This window comes from Bos indicus, chromosome 5 (assembly GCF_029378745.1).
Source record: "Bos indicus isolate NIAB-ARS_2022 breed Sahiwal x Tharparkar chromosome 5, NIAB-ARS_B.indTharparkar_mat_pri_1.0, whole genome shotgun sequence".
NCBI classification, from domain to species: Eukaryota; Metazoa; Chordata; class Mammalia; order Artiodactyla; family Bovidae; genus Bos; species Bos indicus.
This window is the reverse complement of record NC_091764.1, coordinates 106,257,619-106,278,007: the sequence shown is the minus strand read 5'-3', so window position 1 is coordinate 106,278,007 and position 20,389 is coordinate 106,257,619. Positions and strand designations below refer to the sequence as shown.

General features: G+C 44.4%; 1 protein-coding gene across 1 annotated transcript; it reads left to right on the top strand.

The window, feature by feature from the left end:
* The first annotated feature begins 952 nt into the window (after positions 1-952).
* TIGAR (TP53 induced glycolysis regulatory phosphatase) lies at positions 953-19,832 on the top strand. The gene is made up of 6 exons (XM_019961679.2): positions 953-1,110; positions 6,593-6,630; positions 10,458-10,579; positions 13,247-13,324; positions 13,958-14,068; positions 15,087-19,832. The coding sequence occupies exons 1-6, from the start codon at positions 1,079-1,081 to the stop codon at positions 15,516-15,518; spliced, it is 813 nt and encodes a 270-aa protein (XP_019817238.1). The 5' UTR covers positions 953-1,078; the 3' UTR covers positions 15,519-19,832.
* The last annotated feature ends 557 nt before the right edge of the window (positions 19,833-20,389 follow it).

Here is a 20,389-nt window from a genome sequence, read left to right as displayed (position 1 = left end):
AACGGAAAATACGACCATGAGGAACTAGGTGAGATATTGGGGAAATGCGGACGGAGAGGAACGTGATTTTATTTACAGAATGGAGGAAGAGCAGTTCGATTAGACATCAAGGGTGGAAGGATTCTCCAGCAAGTGGCTTCGCAGGATTTTTGGTAAAAATCGGGCCCTGCAGGCGATACAAGAGGCCTAGTCCAGATAAGGGCTGCTGCTGCTGCTGCTGCTAAGTCGCTTCAGTTGTGTCCGACTCTGTGCGACCCCATAGACGGCAGCCCACCAAGCTCCCCCGTCCCTGGGATTCTCCAGGCAAGAACACTGGAGTGAGTTGCCATTTCCTTCTCCAGTGCATGAAAGTGAAAAGTGAAAGTGAAGCCGCTCAGTCATATCCGACTCTTCGCGACCCCATGGACTGCAGCCTACCAGGCTCCTCCGCCCATGGGATTTTCCAGGCAAGAGTACTGGAGTGGGTTGCCAAAGGGCTGCCAGGGGCCAAGCCTAGGACTTTGTGCCCGGAGCAGGTCAGTCTAGGCGGAGGTGGGGGCTGAAGCCGGGTGGGTCTAAGCACACTGCTGACCCCACGCTCCCAGTGCCAGCGGTTAACATTAAACCCTAGGACCGAACGTGTCTGGAGCTGTACATCCACGAAGCAGGACTGCTGGCCGCACTCCAGCCTCAAATCAGACTAACCGCAATCGGAGCCGCAGCAGCCTTATCATCGCTGAGCCTCCAGCCCTGGGTTTGCCCCGGCGCGACCCGTCTGCCGGGCTCGGGGCGGGGCCGCCGCACCTGCCGCGCTCCAATCACGGGCCTGCGCGCAGCGGCGCACGCGCCACGGCCCTGGGCGGGATCTGGCCACCCATCAGTCTTCGCGACCTGCCGGGCCTCCGCCTCTCTGATTGGCTGGTCAGGGAGTGACGTAGAGTCCTCCTTCACCTATAGCTGCGGAGCCGGCCGGCGGCGCGGTGCGGAAGCGGCGGGGCTCGGCGGGCGCAGTGCTGGGCAGCGGGTGCAGTGCTGGGCAGCGGGTGCGGATTCTGGCGGCGCTGAGGTCCTTGGTCCTCTGGCTCCGGGCGTGGGCGGGATGACGCGCTTCGCTCTGACCGTGGTCCGGCAGTGAGTATGGCCGTCGCGGGCTGCCCTTGTCCCTTCCGTGGCGTGCTGCGGGGCTGGGCCGGGGGGACCCAGGATCCGCACCCGCCGCGCCAGTCCTGTCACGTGTGTTCCCCCTCTGCTCGGCCTGGCGATTTCTGGATGTTCCCAGTGAGTTACCCCCTTCCGGCTCTACTGGCCCAGCGACGCTGAGCAGAAGGCCAGGGGTCAGATGTCATCGGTCCCCCAGTACGTGGGGACAGGGATGTCGGAAGGAGTGAGGTCAAGGTCCCGCCCCCCCCCCCCCCCACCCCAGCTTGGGGCTGGCTGAATCCGAAGACACAGTCGAGTCCCCTCACCTCCCGGGCCGCGCGTTTGCCCCCAGCTGGGCCCGCAGGGTCTGCAGCGTGGACCGGCTCGGGGCTGACCTTTCCCCTGCAGGCTCTGCTCCCACTCTGTACCCTCTGTCCCCCAGGCTCGGGTCTGAGATTCTCTTCCCCGCAGAGCTTCGGTCGCTAGGGGAGGAGCTGGGGCCGTGGGGGGGTGGGGGGGGGCGCCTCGCCCTGCTCTCAGCCGCCTGCACCGCCCTCAACAAATATTTTTAACATGCAGCGTTACAGGGAGCCAAATGCTGACATATCTTGCCATGCCTTCCTTTTCCTTTTCGACTCTATGTTTGCCCGGTGTTAACTGAGTTCAGGGCGGTCAGGAGCACAGATTTTTCAAGCAAGGGCGACATAGATTGGAATCTGGGCTCCACCTGGGAGCCTTGTAACCTGGGCTTCCTTTAACCGACTTAATTTACACGACCTCAGTTTCCTGATTTATAAAATGGGGATAGTGATAGCCCCCACCCCACTGGATTAGTGTGATCATTAAATGTTAGAAAGGTAAAGTGCATAGCACTGGGGAGGGGTGGGGAGCATATATGAGAATTAACGAACTTTTGTTTGTGTTAAGGACAGCTCTGATAAAAATGCAGCGTGTGGTCCAGTATGTGTGTGTGTGGTTAATGGGACCAGCATTCTGAGTGGCTTCTGTGTATCAGAGGACTGGGTTACGGGTCACTAAGATTCCATTTTTGACTTGTTGGAGCTTGCAAGCAACATCAGAATGGTCTAACCTTGTCAAGCTGCCTTTAGTTGCTGTCTTTTTTTGGTCCTGTTCTTCCTGAATAGGAAGGTTATCTCAGCTGTTATCTGAAGTTGTCCCTTTAGGACTCACAGGATTTTAATGGCCAAGCGAGAAATGGAGATCCTTTCTCCACCCCATTCCTCTGCATGTTATAGAATGGTTTATTACCATCATGTGACCTTCCAAGGACTTACAGCTACTCCGTAGCAGAACAGGAACTAGTCTTGATGGCACTTTCCTCTTAATTTGCAGCACTTTCTAGATGCCTGACCCAGTGCCTGACATAAAATTGAAGCCCAGAAGCCATAGAAAATCTAGGCTAAACCACCCCTTGAAAAACAAGCTGATCCCTATTTAGATGCTTAATAGATAATTGTTACATGAATGTATATTTTATCCCCTCCTCCCTTCTTAAAAAGGGCTTGAAAGGTGTAAAGTTGTTCCTCAAAGAAATCCTTTGAGGACTTAATTTAAAAATAAGTCTTAATGAATTAGTATTTGCCAGGTACTGTTGTAATTAAATTCTGACTACCATCCAGTGTGGTAAAGAGGGCCTCTCAATTTGCAGATGAGGAAACAGACACAGAGGTCATGTGACTTGCTTAAAATCACGTGATGAGTTGGGGAGGGGGTTTAAACCAAGGTGGTGGTACTGTGGCCCATCCTGTTAACTGCTTTGCCCTTCTGACTCCTATTTTAGAATTAAAGCCTAGTGTTTGTGGATTGCTTGACTATCACCAGCCATTTCAGAAGCTACTTTTTACTTCTTGTGATCTGACTGTGAAGAGTGATAAGAACAGTTTGCTTTGTTCTTTTCTGTTCATGGGAAAGGGCTTCTCTGGTGGTTCAGTGATAAAGAATCCACCTGTAGTGCAGGAGATGCAGGTTTGATCCCTGGGTCGGGAAGATCCACTGGAGGAGGAAATGGCAACCCACTCCAGTAATCTTGCCTGGAAAATCCCATGAACAGAGGAACCTGGCAGGCTGCAGTCCATGGGGTCAAAAAGAGTTGGACGCTACTTAGCCATCAAGCACACGGGCATCCATAAGAAACTGCAGAGAAAGTGTTGAAATAATTGATAGGGAATAGTTAGTTTCCTCCTTCAGAATTCTCAAAGCTAAAAATTGATGATTCTTTCAGGAAAAGAAACAAGATGCTAAAAGACGCTTACTCCTTGGAAGGAAAGTTATGACCAACTTAGACAGCATATTAAAAAGCAGAGACATTACTTTGTCAACAAAGGTCTGTCTAGTCAAGGCTATGGTTTTTCCAGTGGTCATGTGTGGATGTGAGAGTTGGACTATAAAGAAAGCTGAGCGCCAAAGAACTGATGCTTTTGAACTGTGGTGTTGGAGAAGACTCTTGAGAGTCCCTTGGACTGCAAGGAGATCCAACCAGTCCATCCTAAAGGAGATCAGTCCTGGGTGTTCATTGGAAGGACTGATGTTGAAGCTGAAACTCCAATACTTTGGCCACCTGATGCAAAGAGCTGACTCTTTGGAAAGACCCTGATCCTGGAAAGATTGAGGGCAGGAGGAGAAGGGGACGACAGAGGATGAGATGGTTGGATGGCATCACTGACTCAATGGACATGAGTTTGAGTAGACTCTGGGAGTTGGTGATGGACAGGGAGTCCTGGCGTGCTGCAGTCCATGGAGTTGCAAAGAGTCGGACACGACTGAGCGACTGAACTGAATTGAGTTTTATTGAATGGTGACTCTTCTGATAATGGAAGAAAACTTTTTAATTGCAATTTAAGCTCAGCCAAACCCTTTATGAATCTTGTGCTTTAAGCTCAGCCAGATTCTTTATGAATCTTGTGCTGTTACTGTCAGCATGTTGATCTTCATCAACATCCTTGAACGTGAGAGTGCCAGTGTGTATCATTGTTGGAACAGAATACCCCAGATTTCAGACTTCAGGTTTACTAATCTGATTGAGCTGTAGTTTCTCATGGTCTTAGAACAGCATTGTTGAAAACCCCAATAAATGCAGAAAAGCCTCTGGTTCCCTCGAAACGTTCTTGTAGGTGTTTGCAGTTAGTTGCCTGCCAAACTACTCCATTTCACTTCCATTTTTAGCTAGTTCTTTAAACATTTTTACAAACTAATTTACTTTTAATTCCTGAAAGATGATTAATTAATATAGGTATTGACAGCAACACTGATTTTATTTTTTTAATTCTGCCTCTTTTGGCAGTTACTTAGTTTTCACTGAATGCTAATCATTGTTCTAATAGAGCAGGCAAGTTGAATATTGGATCATCTGTAAACTCTTATAAAGATACATGTAATTGCTATGTTCCTGTGATGTGTGTTTTCTGGGAGTAGGATTGATTAATTGGAAGAGCCTGTGCAGCTAGGACTAATCTAATGTAGATACAAATGTATCATGAATTGGGTATTTTACATTCCCTAACTCCCACCCAACCATCCAGTGAAAATCCTCACATTCCTAGCCCTTGGAAACTTCGCTATTTTCAAATGAATTAATTGTGGAGGAATCACTGTAAGGCTGTATATTCATGGTTGAATAGCGGGAGAGTACACTCCATTCTCGTGTATACCAGAACATCTACTTTGACAACTCGCCCCAGTTGTACCCTAATGTCCCATGATTTGTCTCTCCTGTGGCAAACCCAAGTACTTGTCTGCTGAATTTGAATTATTTAAAAGGATGTGATTAGGAAATTAAGCTCTCTTACATGGTTTCTAGAGAAGCGCTGTCGAGCATAAACCAGAACTAACAAAATAAAATGTCTTTTAAAGTGAAGAACAGCGTGATAATCCCCCAAACGAACGGTGCATATTTGAGGGCCTATAAATGGCCAGTCATCAGACTTGGCTTCTTGTCATAAGGCTTGGGATTCTTACAGAGTCGGATATCTGTCTTGGAAGTGAATCCCACTGCAGATTTTGCAAATGAGTGCTGTTACTCCTGACTCCTTCAAAATATACTCCTCTGACCTTTCCACTCTCCTGATTTTCCCTGTGGCTGCTACAAGCCAAGCTTTGGTTAGGGAAGTGGATTAATAGTAAACCTATTCTAGCCACCCACTTTTCTTTCCCACTCCCCAAATTAGCTATAACCAGTTGCTTCAAGAATTTGTACAAACCTCTCGAGAAATGTTTGTAACAAACATTTACAAAGCTGTAAAACTAAATATTTGTGCACATTTTTTGGGGGGGAAAAAATCCTGTTACTAGATTGCTTCTCTGTGATGTTTATAAGGTGATTTGAAAGCAAAATCTGCCCCATAGGATGCCAGTGCGCCCCGCCCTCCCCTGGCCAGCCTCAATCCAGTTGTTTTGTGACAGTGTTTCTCACCCTGTCACTCTTCTGGTTGCTTCAGAATGGGCTGGGTTTGGTTTTGTAATCCCTCAGCATTGCAGAGCGGAGCAGCTGGGGCCACTCGAGGACTCGGAAGCCAGGGTGGGGACTGTGGGTCCCTGTACCCCTTTCCGCTCCACTCATGGTCCCCTGGACCTGCTCGCTCAGCCCAGCAGATGAATGGGTGGACTGGCTGTCCTATTTGGTCCTGACATCTGGGAAGTAGTTCTGGTCAACATATTTGAAGATTTAACAAAAATTTTCTGTCTGTACATACACTTTTTTTTTTTAATTGGGGTATAATTGCTTTACAGTGTTTTGTTAGTTTCTGCTGTACAACAGTATGAGTCAGATACCGGTACACGTACGTTGCCTCCCTGCCGTCCCTCCCTCCTAGCTTCACGGAGCGCCGAGCTGAGCCCCCTGCCCTGTGCAGCAGCTCCCTCTAGCTATCTGTTGTACACGTGGTGGTGTGTACATCTCGGTGCTACTCAGTTCGTCTGCCCCCCGCCCCCGCCATCCTCCCCCCCCACGTCCACAGATGCGCTTTCTACATCTGTGTCTCTGTTCCTACCCTGCAAGGAGTGCATCAAGACTTTTTTCTAGATTGCGTATATATGTGTTAATATACAATATTTGTTTTTCTCTTTGCGACTTGCTTCACTCTGTACGACAGGCTCTGGGTTTATCCACATCACTTACAACTGACTCAGATTCATTTCTTTTTATGGCTGAGTGACACTCCATTGTGTATCTGTACATATACTTTGAAAAGTAATATTCTCTGCCTTCAATTCACTGAAGATTTATCTATATACATTTTACTTTGGAACAGTTTGAAATTTTTAGCTCATCAATTCGGTACATAGAATAGACAGCTGCAGATAGTTTAGAGTGTCATTTTTACAGGTTAGATTCTAACGTAGGTACAATGTGCTGTCTTTACAAATACCGTGACCTTTCATTGCTGATTTTTTCCCCCTCATTTCAAAAGTAACCTAATTTGATAATAAAGGCTTTCTCCCTGTGTTTCTATTTTAGTGGAGAAACAAGACTTAACAAGGAGAAAATAATTCAAGGTTGGTATTCTCTGACTTTTATTGTTTAGCTCTCTCTCTTCATGTTCATGTGAAATGTAGGTTAAAGAGATCTGATAGGGTAGGATGGACCGGGGGCAGGTCTGGACTGTGAGCTGGGATTACGGAATTAAAGCCTATGGTCACAGAAGTATGATCAGAGTAGATGGTACTCAAGAGGAGTGAGTATCTTGAGTGAGTTGGATGTGAAGACCAGTGGTCTAAATTGTTTGTGGGCGGCTCCAAAGCGACCTCTCAGCTGATTAAGGAGCTGCATTGGGTCTAATTGTCTTCAAATATATCTGCCAGGGTTTAAAATGACTTCATATTTGGAAACAAAAATTTACTGGCTGGTGTTAATGGTATTTTTCCTGCTAAGATATATTATTTTTAGTCGTAAGAAATAAATAGTTTAAAAAGAGAATTCCTGTTCTCACATGGGGTTGTTACTTTATTCTGTCTTGCTCCCCACCCCACCTCAGCCGAGCTTGCTCTGTTAATTTGGGCTCAGGTTCTTTTAATCTCCCTGCGATCCAGCTGGTCTGGCTTCTAAAGAATATCTTTCAGCTAGACATGCTATTTCTGTGCTCTGATGATACAAGCGTTGAGTTTTATATTTTGGGGCTAGGGACATCTGGTGTTTGCAGGAGCTGATTTTTAATACCCCACGTGCCTGCCTCCTTCTGCTGGAAACCAGTCTGTTTCCCACTGACCTGGGCCCCACGCAGAGCATCCTCAGGACTCATTACCTTGTTTGTTCATGGGCCCTGCTCACTTGTCTCGTTTCATTTGAAACTGGCAGTAGAACATGAATAAAAGTTTCCATGTTCAGGACCTGTTGTTTAGATTTGTTTTGTGTTCTTTTTCTCACTTTGGAAGTTAGATGCTTAGTTTCTTCAGTCACAGCCACCTTTTTCTTTTAAGTTTTGTCAGCATTCAAGCTTATATGGTTCTAAGTACCGTTTTTGTTGCATGCCTACAGTTTCGATTTATAGTAATCTAGTAAATAGTCAGTACCAAGTATCTTAAATTTCCATTATGATTTATGATTTCTGTAAGTTATTTCGAACTGTTTTTTAAATTTCCAAATGAGTGGACTCTTTGGTTTTGTTCTTCATCTTTTGTGATTGACTTAGAGTGTGATTGCTTTCTGTTTTGACAATATGGCTTATTTGGTAATATGTCTGAAATTGGTTAGCGTGGTCAGTTTTTATAAATTTACTATATGTTTGAGAAAAATCTTTGTTTTCTAATTGTTGGGTTTGGAGTTTGATATCAAATCATTAATCTTGATTTTGTCGTTCAAATCTTCCCATACTTTACTAGTTTTGTAAATTTACTCATGTGCCTGTATGACCTAAGGGTCAGTTTATGCATGAGATATATTGAATTTCCCACTGTGATAGCCAATTCATCCTTAAATACCTTCAATTTTATCAATTTGTGCTTTATATATATATATTCTGCTTTTACATCCTTCGAGACTATTTTATTAGGTACATACAAATTTAAAGATTGCTCTATCTTCCTGGTGAATTGAACCTTATTTATAGTTATCTTCACAATCCTTAGTGAGACTTCTGTCACAAAGTCATGTATTTCTGAGAGTGATATGGCAGCTCCAGCTGTGTGGGGTTGGAATTTTCCTGGTGTGTATTTTCCCATCCCTTTCTTTTCAGCATTGCTGGGTACTGGTCTCCTAAGTGTTAACCTTGTCAATGGTAGGCAGCTGATTCTGGTTCTCTTAAAAAAAAAAAAAAGCAGTCTTTTTGTTAACTGGTGAGAGTGGTTTAATCCATGTTGACTCTGGTTTCTGGTGTGTTTGGATTTTTCCTTTGTGGTTCTTTTTTTTCCTTCGTTTTCTAATCTTTTCCTTCTCACTCACCTTTACTTCTTAGGTGCCTGCTTTTCTTTCCCTTATCCAACCCACTGTTATCTTGCCTTCTGGCCTTGAAATAAGCCATGTCTGTTCTTTTAATAGTTGTCTTTGTATCTTCACCATTCATACCTAATAAAGTATAAGGTAAATATCCTCTCTCCTGAAAGATGTGTTGGCATGTGCTGTTGTTTTAGTCTCCTGTCCTTTTCACCTGTGCAACCTAGGCATTATTTTACTTAGTGTTTGTTTAATTTACAGCCATACTTGCCAGCTTCTCCTGTCACCATTTCTTTTGCATCTCAGACCTTCATTCCTGAAGCATCTTTTCTGAGAAGTTCTCTTGTGTAAATCGGTTGGTGGTAAAGATAGTTTCAATCAGTTCTATTCCAGGCAGTTCTGTTTCTATTTTCTTTAGTCTTCTTTAGTCCAGTTCTAGACTGATGGTTCTTTTGGAAGCCATTACTCTGCTGGGTTTTTTTATTTTGGCTTCTGTTGCTCCTGTCCAGAGATCTTCTCTCAACCAAATGGTGTCCCATGGTGGATATCCCATCATGGCCATGGTGTCCCATCATATCCCATGGTGTCCCATCTGTCTTTCTCTGTAGCTGTTTTTAAAGTCTTTTTATTTTGGTTTTCTACAGTTTCTCTTACTAAATCTGGTAGGTTTTTTTTTTTTTTTTTTTTAAATAATTTATCCTTGGTGTGCATCATGTTTCCTTTATCTGTAGTTTTATGTCTTTCCTGATTTCTGTTCTCCATTTCGCTCTTCCTGTTCTCCATTTCACACTTCCTGTTCTGTTTCATAGTTCCTGTTCTCCATTTCACACTTCTGTTGTTTCATACTTCCTATTCTCCATTTCACACTTCCTGTTCTCCATTTCACACTTCCTATTATTTCATACTTCCTATTCTCCGTTTCATACTTCCTATTCTCCATTTCACACTTCCTGTTCTCCATTTAGCACTTCCTGTTCCTATTTCTGTTTCATAGTTCCTGTTCTCCATTTCACACTTCCTATTCTTCATTTAGCACTTCCTGTTCCATTTCATGCTTCTTGTTCTCCATTTCTCTCTCTCTTGAGTTCCCACTGGCTGTAGTTAGGAATCCTTGTCCTTCCTCCATGTCTTAACTTGTCTGAGACGTGCTCTTATCTCCTCATATCTGTGGGAAAGGGGCACAGGGGACGACTTCAGCCTTACCTTTGGGTTCGTGAAGCTTCTCAGCTTAATGAATTTCCTTTTATCCACTGAGGGATATTTTTTACCTCCACAGCAATTCCGTTTTTTCATTGTTGAAAGATTTGTTTAGCCCCTTCAGAAACCTGTCTGGTTTTGAGGACTTGCTGTTGCTTGTCTTTGTGATGCAGAGTGCAGCCTCTGCTGATCCCACGTCTCAAGCACTGGCGGTTCCAAGTCCGTTACCCGTTGTTTCTGCTGACCCTCATTCACGATGGTTTATTGTCCTGTGTCGTGTCGCTGGCCGAACTGATCTTTGCTCTAAGCTGGTAGAAGGCTTGTCGGCCTTTATGGAGAGTAATTTGCAGTACTGTATGTTACTGAATTTAAACAGTGTAGATAAAGAAGGAAAACTTCTCCAGGTGATGATCCAACCACCCAAATACAGCAGCTGGGCCGAGAAGGTAGATCAGAGGCAGCACTAATGAAACAGGCTGGTAAAGCGGTGGGCGGTGCAAGGCAGGGGAGCTGAAGACAGTCTCATCACCCACCAGTTCCCATCAGGCAGACATGCTGGAAAACACTTGGATACCTGAACCTCTATAGGGATTATAGCTTAATTTTGCTTGCTTTTGGTTTTCTGAACAGTTATGTGGAAAGTACTCAAGGAAGTCTTAATAAAATATAAACGCTCTTTATATTCTCTTAGGTATGATTTTTATTTGCATCCGTTATATATATTTGAACATTATTGTTCCTTCTCTTAATACTGCAGGACAAGGAATAGATGAGCCTCTTTCAGAAACTGGATTTAAACAAGCAGCTGCTGCTGGTATATTTCTTAAAGATGTGAAGTTTACTCATGTTTTCTCCAGTGACCTTACAAGGACAAAGCAGGTAAGTTTAGTCAAGGATGAGGCTCGTAAGTCAAAAGTTTCAACAGTTGTACCTTGAAAAATTTCCTCCCAGAGTTCATAGAGAATTAAATCGCACACAAACATCATCCCCAATCCTCTTTCCTCGCTGACAGAAGTTCTTTTTATTTCACTTTTATATTTTATTTTAGTTTGGTAATTTAATCAGAGCAGCTTGGGGGGAAATGTCTAACAAAATGCCAAAAAAAAGGCAAAGAGGGTGTTGTGAGAGAAACTCAGTGGAAACACCAGAGATTTAACGATTGAGATATCAGATATTGAAACTCAGATAGAGTTTAAAAAGCAGTTATGTTGCTATAAAGAAATGAAAGATGTGTGAAATATCTTTAGGGAGCAGATTACTATAAAAACAATCCTAGAGGTTTGAAAAAACCAAATCAACTTCTGAAAGCTAAGGGAAGGAGACTTTAGTGACAACCATGGGGGAATAACAGGGCTGGAATGTAGCCTCCCCCAACAAACAACCAGAAAACAAGACAAAACCTGTGAGACAACTGTTTTCAGATAGTGGACTCCAGGAAGCTTGGGCTGCAGTCTCAGATGGGGTGAAACAAAGGGGATGAGCCCTCAGTTGTCGTGGTTTTCTGACTAAAGTGATCTCCAGACTTCTGCAAAAGCAGCCAGCTGGAGGTCATTGGTCTCCGAGTTGAGGGAACAAAGCTTAGAAATTTGGAAGGCTTAAGTAACTAAAATCTGTGGGCGTGCTGGAGGGAGAAATGCACAGAGAAGACTCTAGACACGTGTATAGAAGTCCTCATCAGTCTCTGGTGAACAGTTAGTCTGCACAGGTGTGGCTGGAACCGCACGAGGGCAGAAAACGGAACTCCGGGGGAGAACAGTTGCTGGGATGCGGTTGTCCAGTTGATTCCTGGGGCCCACACAAAGTGGGGAGGTGTGAGAGCTCCCACAGCACAAGTGGAGGCTTTGCTGAATACAGAGAGTGTGTCACCCCTTCACCGTGAGGCTAAACTGCCCTCAGAGGAGCATAACGAGGGGAGAAGTAGGAGGCGGCAGAAGCAACTCCATCTTCTAGAGATGAAAAAGGCAGTGTTCTGAAATGATAATTCCACAGGGTGGGATTAGCAGTAGGTTAGACACTGTAGATGGAGAAGGCAATGGCACCCCACTCCAGTACTCTTGCCTGGAAAATCCCATGGATGGAGGAGCCTGGTAGGCTGCAGTCCATGAGGTCGCTAAGAGTCGGACACGGCTGAGCGACTTCACGTTGACTTTTCACTTCCATGCATTGGAGAAGGAAATGGCAACCCACTCCAGTGTTCTTGCCTAGAGAATCCCAGGGACGGCGGGGCCTGGTGGGCTGCCGTCTATGGGGTCGCACAGAGTCGGACACAACTGAAGCGACTTAGCAGCAGCAGCAGCAGCAACAGCAACAGACACTGTAGAAGAGGAGGTCAGTGAATGTGAAGACATGGAAACTGAACATTCCAAAATTAACTGTGGAAGGAAAAAAGGCTGGAAAAGGAAAAATGAAGAGTCTCTGAACTGTGGGACAGTACCAGGCAGTGCAGACTTCAACATATAGTTGAAGTCTCAAAAGGGAAACAGGGAAGAGAGTTGGGGTGAGTGTGAAGGTAAAAGATACTTTGAAGAAATGACAACCCTGCAGTGCTTTCAAAAATTAAGGTGAAATAAAGACTTTCTCTTTCAAGCGTGAGTTGAGGGACCCACACTCACATGCTCAGTTGTTTTTGTAAGTGTTTTTGGTCAGTTGGACTTTGACAGAGATGCCAAGATAATTCTGTGTTTGAAAGGGTGGTCTTTTCAATAAAAGGTGTTGAAACAATGGGCCAGCCATCTGGAAAAACATGACATGTGACTCTTGCCTACACAGTACACAAAAACTAACTTGCAGCCCATCATAGAACAAGTCTAAAAGCTAAAGCTATGGGGCTTCTATAAGAAAACACAGGAGAAAGGTCTTTATGAAAGTTTTTTGGGACAAAGCATAAATAAGACACATAGAGGGAGAAAATTATAAATGTGTATGTTATATATGTGTGTATATATCTGACACATATATATTTGTCAGTAAATAACTTTTTATAAGTGATTGATCTACAACCTTTATTATATTAATATATATACCTTTTCCAATAAGATTTTTGCTTTCATGTATTCTTGCTATTAATTAGTGCCCTTTCTTTTAAGCTTAAAGAAGCCCCATATATATTTCTTGTAGGGCTGGTTTCGTGGTGATGAACTCCTTTAGTTTTTGTTTGTCTGGAAAACTCTTGATCTTGTCTTCAATTCCGAGCAACCTTGCTGGGTAGAGTATTTTTAGCTGGAATTCTCAGCACTTTGAATATGTCACACCACTACCTCTGACCTGTAAGATTTCTACTAGAAAATCTACTATTAGCCTTTTGGGGTTTTCCTTGTCCTTGGGAGGAGGTGAGTTGAGAGTCTTCCTATGATACCATCCTGAGCCCTCCCAGAATGATTTTTTTTGGGGGGCGGGGTGCGTGTCATACAGAACCTTAGTTCCCCAACCAAGGATCTGAACAGTGCCCCCTGCAATGGAAGCATGCCCCGACCATTGGCGTGCTAGGGGATTCCCCAGTAATGATTATTTTTATGAGAAAAGAAATGGTTGTCTTTTGATTTGCAGACCGTGCATGGGATTTTGGAGAAGAGCAAATTTTGCAAAGATATGACAGTAAAGTATGATTCAAGACTCCGAGAAAGGGTAAGTATTAATAGCTTACTTATATGTTGTTCTTCTACCATAAAATATCACTACAGCAACTCAGTTTATCCATGGCTAGAAATCAAATGCCTTCCTGCTTGGGATGTGAAATTGGCTATTACATGAAGAATCTATTGTGTGGCAATTACTCTTACTTACTCTCGTGAATAGTGTCTTATTTAATCATTAAAATCGTAGGCGAGAGGCATCTTAAATTATAAAAGTAAGGCATACTTGTGAGGACTCAGTACAGAAGAGTTTAAAAGTGAAAAGTTCTCTTCCCAGCCTCTGATCCTTCTACATCAACACTGGTTGTTAGTGGTCTCTTTGGTCTTCTGATTTAATGACTTATGAAAGGTGTCATTTTAATCTTTCTTACTATGGATTCCTGAGAAGGTAGATTTTCCGTGTCTCTTGGCCATTGGTATTTCCTCTGTGACTTGTGCATTTTGCTAAGTCTTGATTTTTAAGAGCCTAAATAGCTAACGAGCTATGAAGTCACATGGACCTAGGTTTGCATCTTTTCAGAGGAGATAGGATAAAGTAAGCTGAAAGTGTGCTGTAAACATGTACTTAATTGTCTGTGAATTGCAAATTCCCCTTGAGGCACTTTTGTCTGTTGGATCATTGCAGAAATATGGGGCTGCAGAAGGCAGGCCGCTGAGCGAGCTGAGGGCCATGGCCAAAGCGGCAGGGGAGGAGTGCCCAGCGTTCACACCACCTGGAGGAGAGACCTTGGACCAGGTATGCAGCCTGGGGGAAAGTGGCTGTGTCCACGAGCTGGTCGACATCCGAGTAGCTGAAACCTGACTCCTCTTTGTGAGCGAGATGTTTTCTGAGTTTTAGCTGAGCAATTTGCAAGTTGTTTGGTTCACAGAACAACTCTGCATGATACCATTTTTCCCTCCTTTTAACCTGTCCTGTCTCGTTTATTAATTTGGCATCATTACTGATCATGGATTTGAGGAAATGCATTGTTAGATGGTCTTGTTAAGAACGGGGAGCAGCAGTCTTTGCAGTGACGGGGGGGTCAGTGAAGCAGGTGTGTGCCGCTCGGGGAGGGCAGCCGATAGAGGCCGTCACGCCTCCCCCGCCCCCACCCCTCCAGGTGACATCATATCCCCTGGAGTGTTCTGCTGCTCAGGTGTGTTACGGGTGGTCGTCTCCCCCATTTTTAATTTTCGTAGTTCCCTTGTAAGGACTTTGCAGAGTTCAGCGAGGGCCGGCCTTTCATCCTTGCTGTCATTGAGCTTCAGAAGCGTTGGACGCGGTTTCCTAGGTGACGCTGTTTCACGACCTTCTGTTTGCTTCAAGTCAGGAGTTGGGCATTGTAGCTTACTCACCTTTGCCCCCAAAGTGCTCTCATGGTTCCAGAAATATATTAGGCGCTTACTTACTAGTATCAGTGGAAGTACTGATTGAATGAATAGAGTTTCATCTGCTTCTGTGGTATTACTGACTTACAGAAAAATCAGTTCTGTTTATATCCTAAGTGTTATTCAGTCAATTGTGTCCAACTCTTTTTGACCCCATGGACGGTAGCCCGCCAGGCTGCTCTGTCTGTAGAATTCTTCAGGCAAGAATACTGGAGTGGGTTGCCATTCCCTTCTTCAGGGGATCTTCCTGACCCAGGGATTGAACCCGGGTCTCCTCCATTGCAGGCACATTCTTTACCATCTGAGCCACCAGGGAAGCCTGTTTATGTCTTAAGATAGTCATTAATGTCAGTTTATTTCACCTTTTTTTTTTTCTTTCATTGCAGCTGAAAAGGCGTGGGAAAGACTTTTTTGAATTTCTTTGTCAACTGATCCTGAAAGAAGCCGGTCAGAATGAACAGTTTTCCCAGGAAGCCCCGAGCAGCTGTCTGGAAAGTTCCCTGGCAGAGATATTTCCTTTAGGGAAGAACTGTGCCTCCACGTTTAACTCTGACAGCGGCACCCCGGGCCTAGCAGCCAGTGTCTTAGTCGTGAGTCATGGCGCCTACATACGAAGCCTGTTGGATTACTTTCTGACTGACCTCAAGTGCTCGTTCCCAGCGACTCTGAGCAGGTCTGAGCTCACGTCAGTCAGCCCTAACACAGGGATGACTGTCTTCATCCTAAACTTTGAGAAAGGAGGCAAAGGGAGACCAACTGCCCAGTGTGTGTGTGTGAACCTCCAGGGCCACCTGGCCGGGGTGAACAAAACTCCCTAAATCTGAATCATCTGCATGGAAATCAGCACATGTGAGCCTCTGAGGGAGTGCCTCTTGACTTTACTTCCGTCCTCTGCTAATGCAGATTTGGAAACAGTTAAAAAGCTGTCTGTTACAGCAGGTTATAAAACTCGAGTGGAATCAGAGCCATGTAAAACACTAATAGAAAACCATCGAAAATGGACTTCTTTGGTGCAAGTACAGATGGAATTTTCCAGGGTAATTTTACCACCCTGCTGAGTGACCTCTCTGTATTGTAAATGGATGAGGGAACTCAGTATTGTGAATTGAGGCATGAATAACCCTGTTGCTATGGTTTGGGGTTTTTTTTTTTTTTTTTTTTTTTCACCTTTTTAATATCTTTTTTTTTTTTTTAATGTTTTTCTTTTATGTCTGAAAAATCTAACTTGTTTTCTTGGTATGATACTGTATTTTTTTTTTTTTTTCTTTTGCTGTCTTCATCCAGTGCTTGGAAGAGGGTACTTGTAATTTCCACTCCATATTTATGTGACAGATGTTATATTCAAAAAGTCCTTAAAGGAAACCTGCTATCATAGTTTACGTAAAAGCAAATGACACTAAATCTTTACTATGGAAATCAACTGTTGTAACTGTGGATTCTGGAGGGTTTGAGATATAGATGAATGTGGCTTGTAGTTTCAGAACAGTATACTGAGGAAGAACCATCACCTATTACAGAATTTTCAAAGAGGGAATCAAAGCAGGAGAAACAAAAAGAGCAGACCTTTCATATCTAACCTGTGGGCTGAAGAATTTAGTTTGAACATGGTGCTTAAGAAAGCACACAGTTGCTGATTTGCTTCAAAGCAGTGGGGATTTGTTCAAGATGAGGTTTCCTCTCTTTTCCACCAGATGGTGCTAGAGAAAAGGGATTTGGGTTATCACCGACTTCATAGACCTGAGTTTGAGCAAGCTCAGGAAGTTGGTGATGGACAGGGAAGCCTGGCACGCTGCTGTCGTTGGGGTCGCAAAGAGTCAGACAGGACTGAGCAACGGAACTGAACTGAAATTCTGTGCAACAGATGGGGGTCCCTCTGAAGTCCCCGTCTCCATGGAGAAAGTGTTTTCCATGCAGTTTTGCTTATAAATAGTCATGTTGATGAATGCTGTGAGCCTCAGCTCACAAGAGGGTAAGACTGAGTCTGTCCGTCACTTAAGGCTAAAGTCACACTTAGACGTGCGTCACGTTTAGGATCACGCAGTCCTCAGTGTGTCCAGTGCCACCGGTGGCCTGGAACGGAGGATGTGGTCGCGCACAGGGAGCTCACTGCAGACAGCTGGCAAGTAATCAGAAAAGGACAAATAAATGCCCACTCCCCCACCCTCCAGAAGTAATAACTAACGCCCTCCTTTTTTAAATAATGCACTGAGATGGAAGTAAAGTTCCTCTAAGCAGCCGTCACTGCCCTGTTGCCTCCTGTGCTCCGCAGAGGCGGCCAGCACCACGGGTCTGCACTCCCACCCGTCCTTCACATGGCTGCCTGGTATCATCAGGGAACGCTATCATTCTGGCGTTTTACAAATGGACACAGCATCGGTCTATTCTGACTTCTCACTTCCTGTGTGTATCTTGGGGCTCTATACTGGTGTGTACAGACCTGGTCACTTCTCTAACCACTGTATTCTGCAGAATAAGCACAGTACGTTTTATTTCTTTATTCTCCCATCAGTGGGTGTTTTGGTTTATTCACCCTTTTCTGAATAGAAACAGTGCTTCAGGGAGTGGTCTTGTGCTGTGTCCGAGAAAGCGTGTATCCCCAGCCTGACAGGAGCCAGTATTCTACAGAACAGAGGTTTTTCAGTCTCACTGGAAGTATTTCAAAAGCTCCTGGTCTCCACATCTTTGGCAACACTGGATTTTGTCTGGTGAAATTGTTTTAATCTGACGAGTGAAGGCTATGCCCCTGTGTTAATGAGCTCTTCTGTGACTGCTGGAGTCTGGGCATTTGTGTGTGTGTGTGTGCATCTTGACCATGGGGTTCCCTCTCTGGCAAGTCATCAGTCCGCATGCATTCTTGGTCTGGCTTTCTGTTCGGCTGCGTAGCTTTTTTGTGGTGAGTTATAGGAGGCCTTGAAGATGTCCTCCAGTTCACTCATCTCTTGTGTATGCCACCATACACCTTTTTCATATGTGTGTCTTTTTTTATTTTGAAGTCAAACAGATATACGCTATTGTTTATGATTTGGGGGAGTTGGGGGTGTCTTTAAGAAGCTTTTCCTACCATGACGTCATATCCTAATCTCCTTTTTCTTACAGTGTTAAGGAGTTTTCTGAATGTTTCCTCTCATCATCTGGAATTTGTTTTTGAATACTGTAAAGTCAGAATTCTGTTTTAGATATTTTTTCCCATGTGGTGAACGGTTACCAAGTCTTTCTTTTCCCAGTTGGTTCCTGATTCTCAGGCAGACCCCCACGCACCCACATGTGCTAGAGGGAGTGGACTTTGCCCCAGTTCAGGGAGCTCTGGGTTCCCATGCGGGCTTCCCGGGTGGTTCAGCTGTAAAGAATCCACCTGCGATGCAGGAGACTTGAGTTCAGTCCCTGGGTTGGCAAGATCCCCTGGCAAAGGAAATGGCAACCCAGTAAAGCACGCTAGTATACTTGCCTGGGAAATCCCACGGGCAGAGGAGCCTGGTGGGCTCCAGTCCGTGGGGTTGCAAACAGTCGGACATGACTTAGCCACTAAACAACAACTCTGTTCCCGTAGGACTGTCACTCTCAGTTACTGCAGCTTCATGGCCAGGTACTCTGTACGGGGAGCACCTCTATTCTGTACACGTGTTGGAATCAGTTCATTAATTTCCAGAAAAACTCTGTTGCAATTATAACTGGAATCGCATGCCTGTGTTCAATTAGTCATTCGGTAGATTTATTTTGAGCATGGCACATACATGCCAGGCTGTTACAAGAACTATTAGAGCTATTCTAAGAACTGCGAATATATAGCAATGAACAGAAAAATAGACCATCCTTGTGGAAGCCATACTCTGTCCAGGAAGATGAATACAGGACCTGTCAGTGGGCTCTTTGCAGTGGAGGGAAATGAAGCGGGAAGACCCGAGGGAGGCATGCGGCTTTATTTGAGGGATGCTGGGAGGGTTCCCACAGGTGGGAGCAGAAGGTGGGATCCAAAGACTGAAACCAAGAGTGAACTCTGCTCGTCTGTGGGAGGAGACGAGCAACCCAGATGGAGATGGGGACACGGACGGAGGAGGAAGGGTCAAGCTCTGTGTGGGACCCGAGCTGGTGTGGGGGGAGCAGGTACTGGGAAGTCTGGGTGGGCGACAGGAGAAGGGAGCAGAAAGCAGAAGGGATGAGGGAGGGAGGCCTGGCTTTGTGCCTGTTGTAAGGGCTGGGGCTCATCTGTTGATGGGTTAATGTCTGATGGGACCAGGCGGCAACATGGGGAAGATCCGTGGTCAGTAGACTTGCGTTCAGCTTCTAGTAGTTTTGTGGCTGAGTGAGTCTCTTCGTGTCCCCGAGCTTCTATTTCCTTATATTAAGTGGAGAATAATTATAACAAAGTGTGTGTGTGTGTTGGTAACCTTTTGCTTTTGATATGTCATGCCCACAGAAAAGTGGCAAGAATAATACAAGAAACTCCTCATGTTAATCTCTTCACCCAGATTCACCACTTGCTTACATTTTGAGCCATTTGTTTTGTCCTGCAGGCTCATGGGTATGTTTTCCCCCTGAAACACTGGAGAGCAATCTGGAGATCCCATGCCCTTTCCCCTGCAAAATTTCAGTGTGTTGAAAGTGTTAGTCACTCAGTCGTGTCCGACTCTGCCACCGCATGGACTGTAGCCCACCAGGCTGCTCTGTCCATGGGATTCTCCAGGCAAAATACTGGAGTGGGTTGTCATTTCCTCTTCCAGGGGGTCTTCCCGACCCAGGGACCAAACCCAGGTCTCCCGTGTCTCCTGTATTGCAGGTGGATTCTTCCTGCAAATTCTTCCTGTAGCCATCCCCAAATCACAGTTTGACTGTGATTACCTTTGTTGTTATTTTTCTTGAGGTTTGATGAACTTCTTGTATCAGTACGTTCATTTTTCATCAGTTTTGGGGAAGTTTCAGTCATTATATCTTCAAATAATATTCCTCAACTTTTTCTGTACCTTTCCTGGAACTCCACTTACACACATTTTGGACAATTTGATACTGTCACACAAATCATTGAGACACCGGTCATGATTTTTTTTAACGTATTTATTCTTTCTTCAGATTAAGAGTATATGTTGACTTTATTATCTTCAATGGCTATTTATCTGCTTAATAAATTTATTATTTCAGATATTGTGTCTTTCAATTCTTGATTTCTACTTGGTTCTTTATTATTTCTTTTCTCTGATCTGTTTATTCCTTAGTACCATTCTTTCCTTTTAAATCCTTAAATATATTTATCATAACTGCTTCAAAGTTCCTGTCACTGATTCCAGGATCTGGCTCATCTAATGGCTGGTCTCTAGTGATTGCATTTTCTCTGGACTGTGGGCCATTTCCCCTTATTTTGTCCAGAGCCTGGAATGTGTCGTCTTCCTTCAGAGGGTTACTGGGATCTTGATGTTGTTGTGTCTGTGGGTATTTTTCAAATAGAAAATTTTCTTTCTTTGAAGGAAACAACAAGCTAGAGTGATCAGAAATAGAATCACGATTAAAATTTTTTCTTTGTTTTCCAGAATTCTGTCTGAATTAGTCAAAATTACTGAGTTCGTTTGTGTATGGGGAAAACCCGGAATATTTTAAAGTTCTGATTTTTTTTCAACTTTGCTTTCTCTACATTTTCCCAGTGCTCCTCTACCATAATTCCTTTTATTCTCATGTTTTGATATATTTTTATGTACGCATA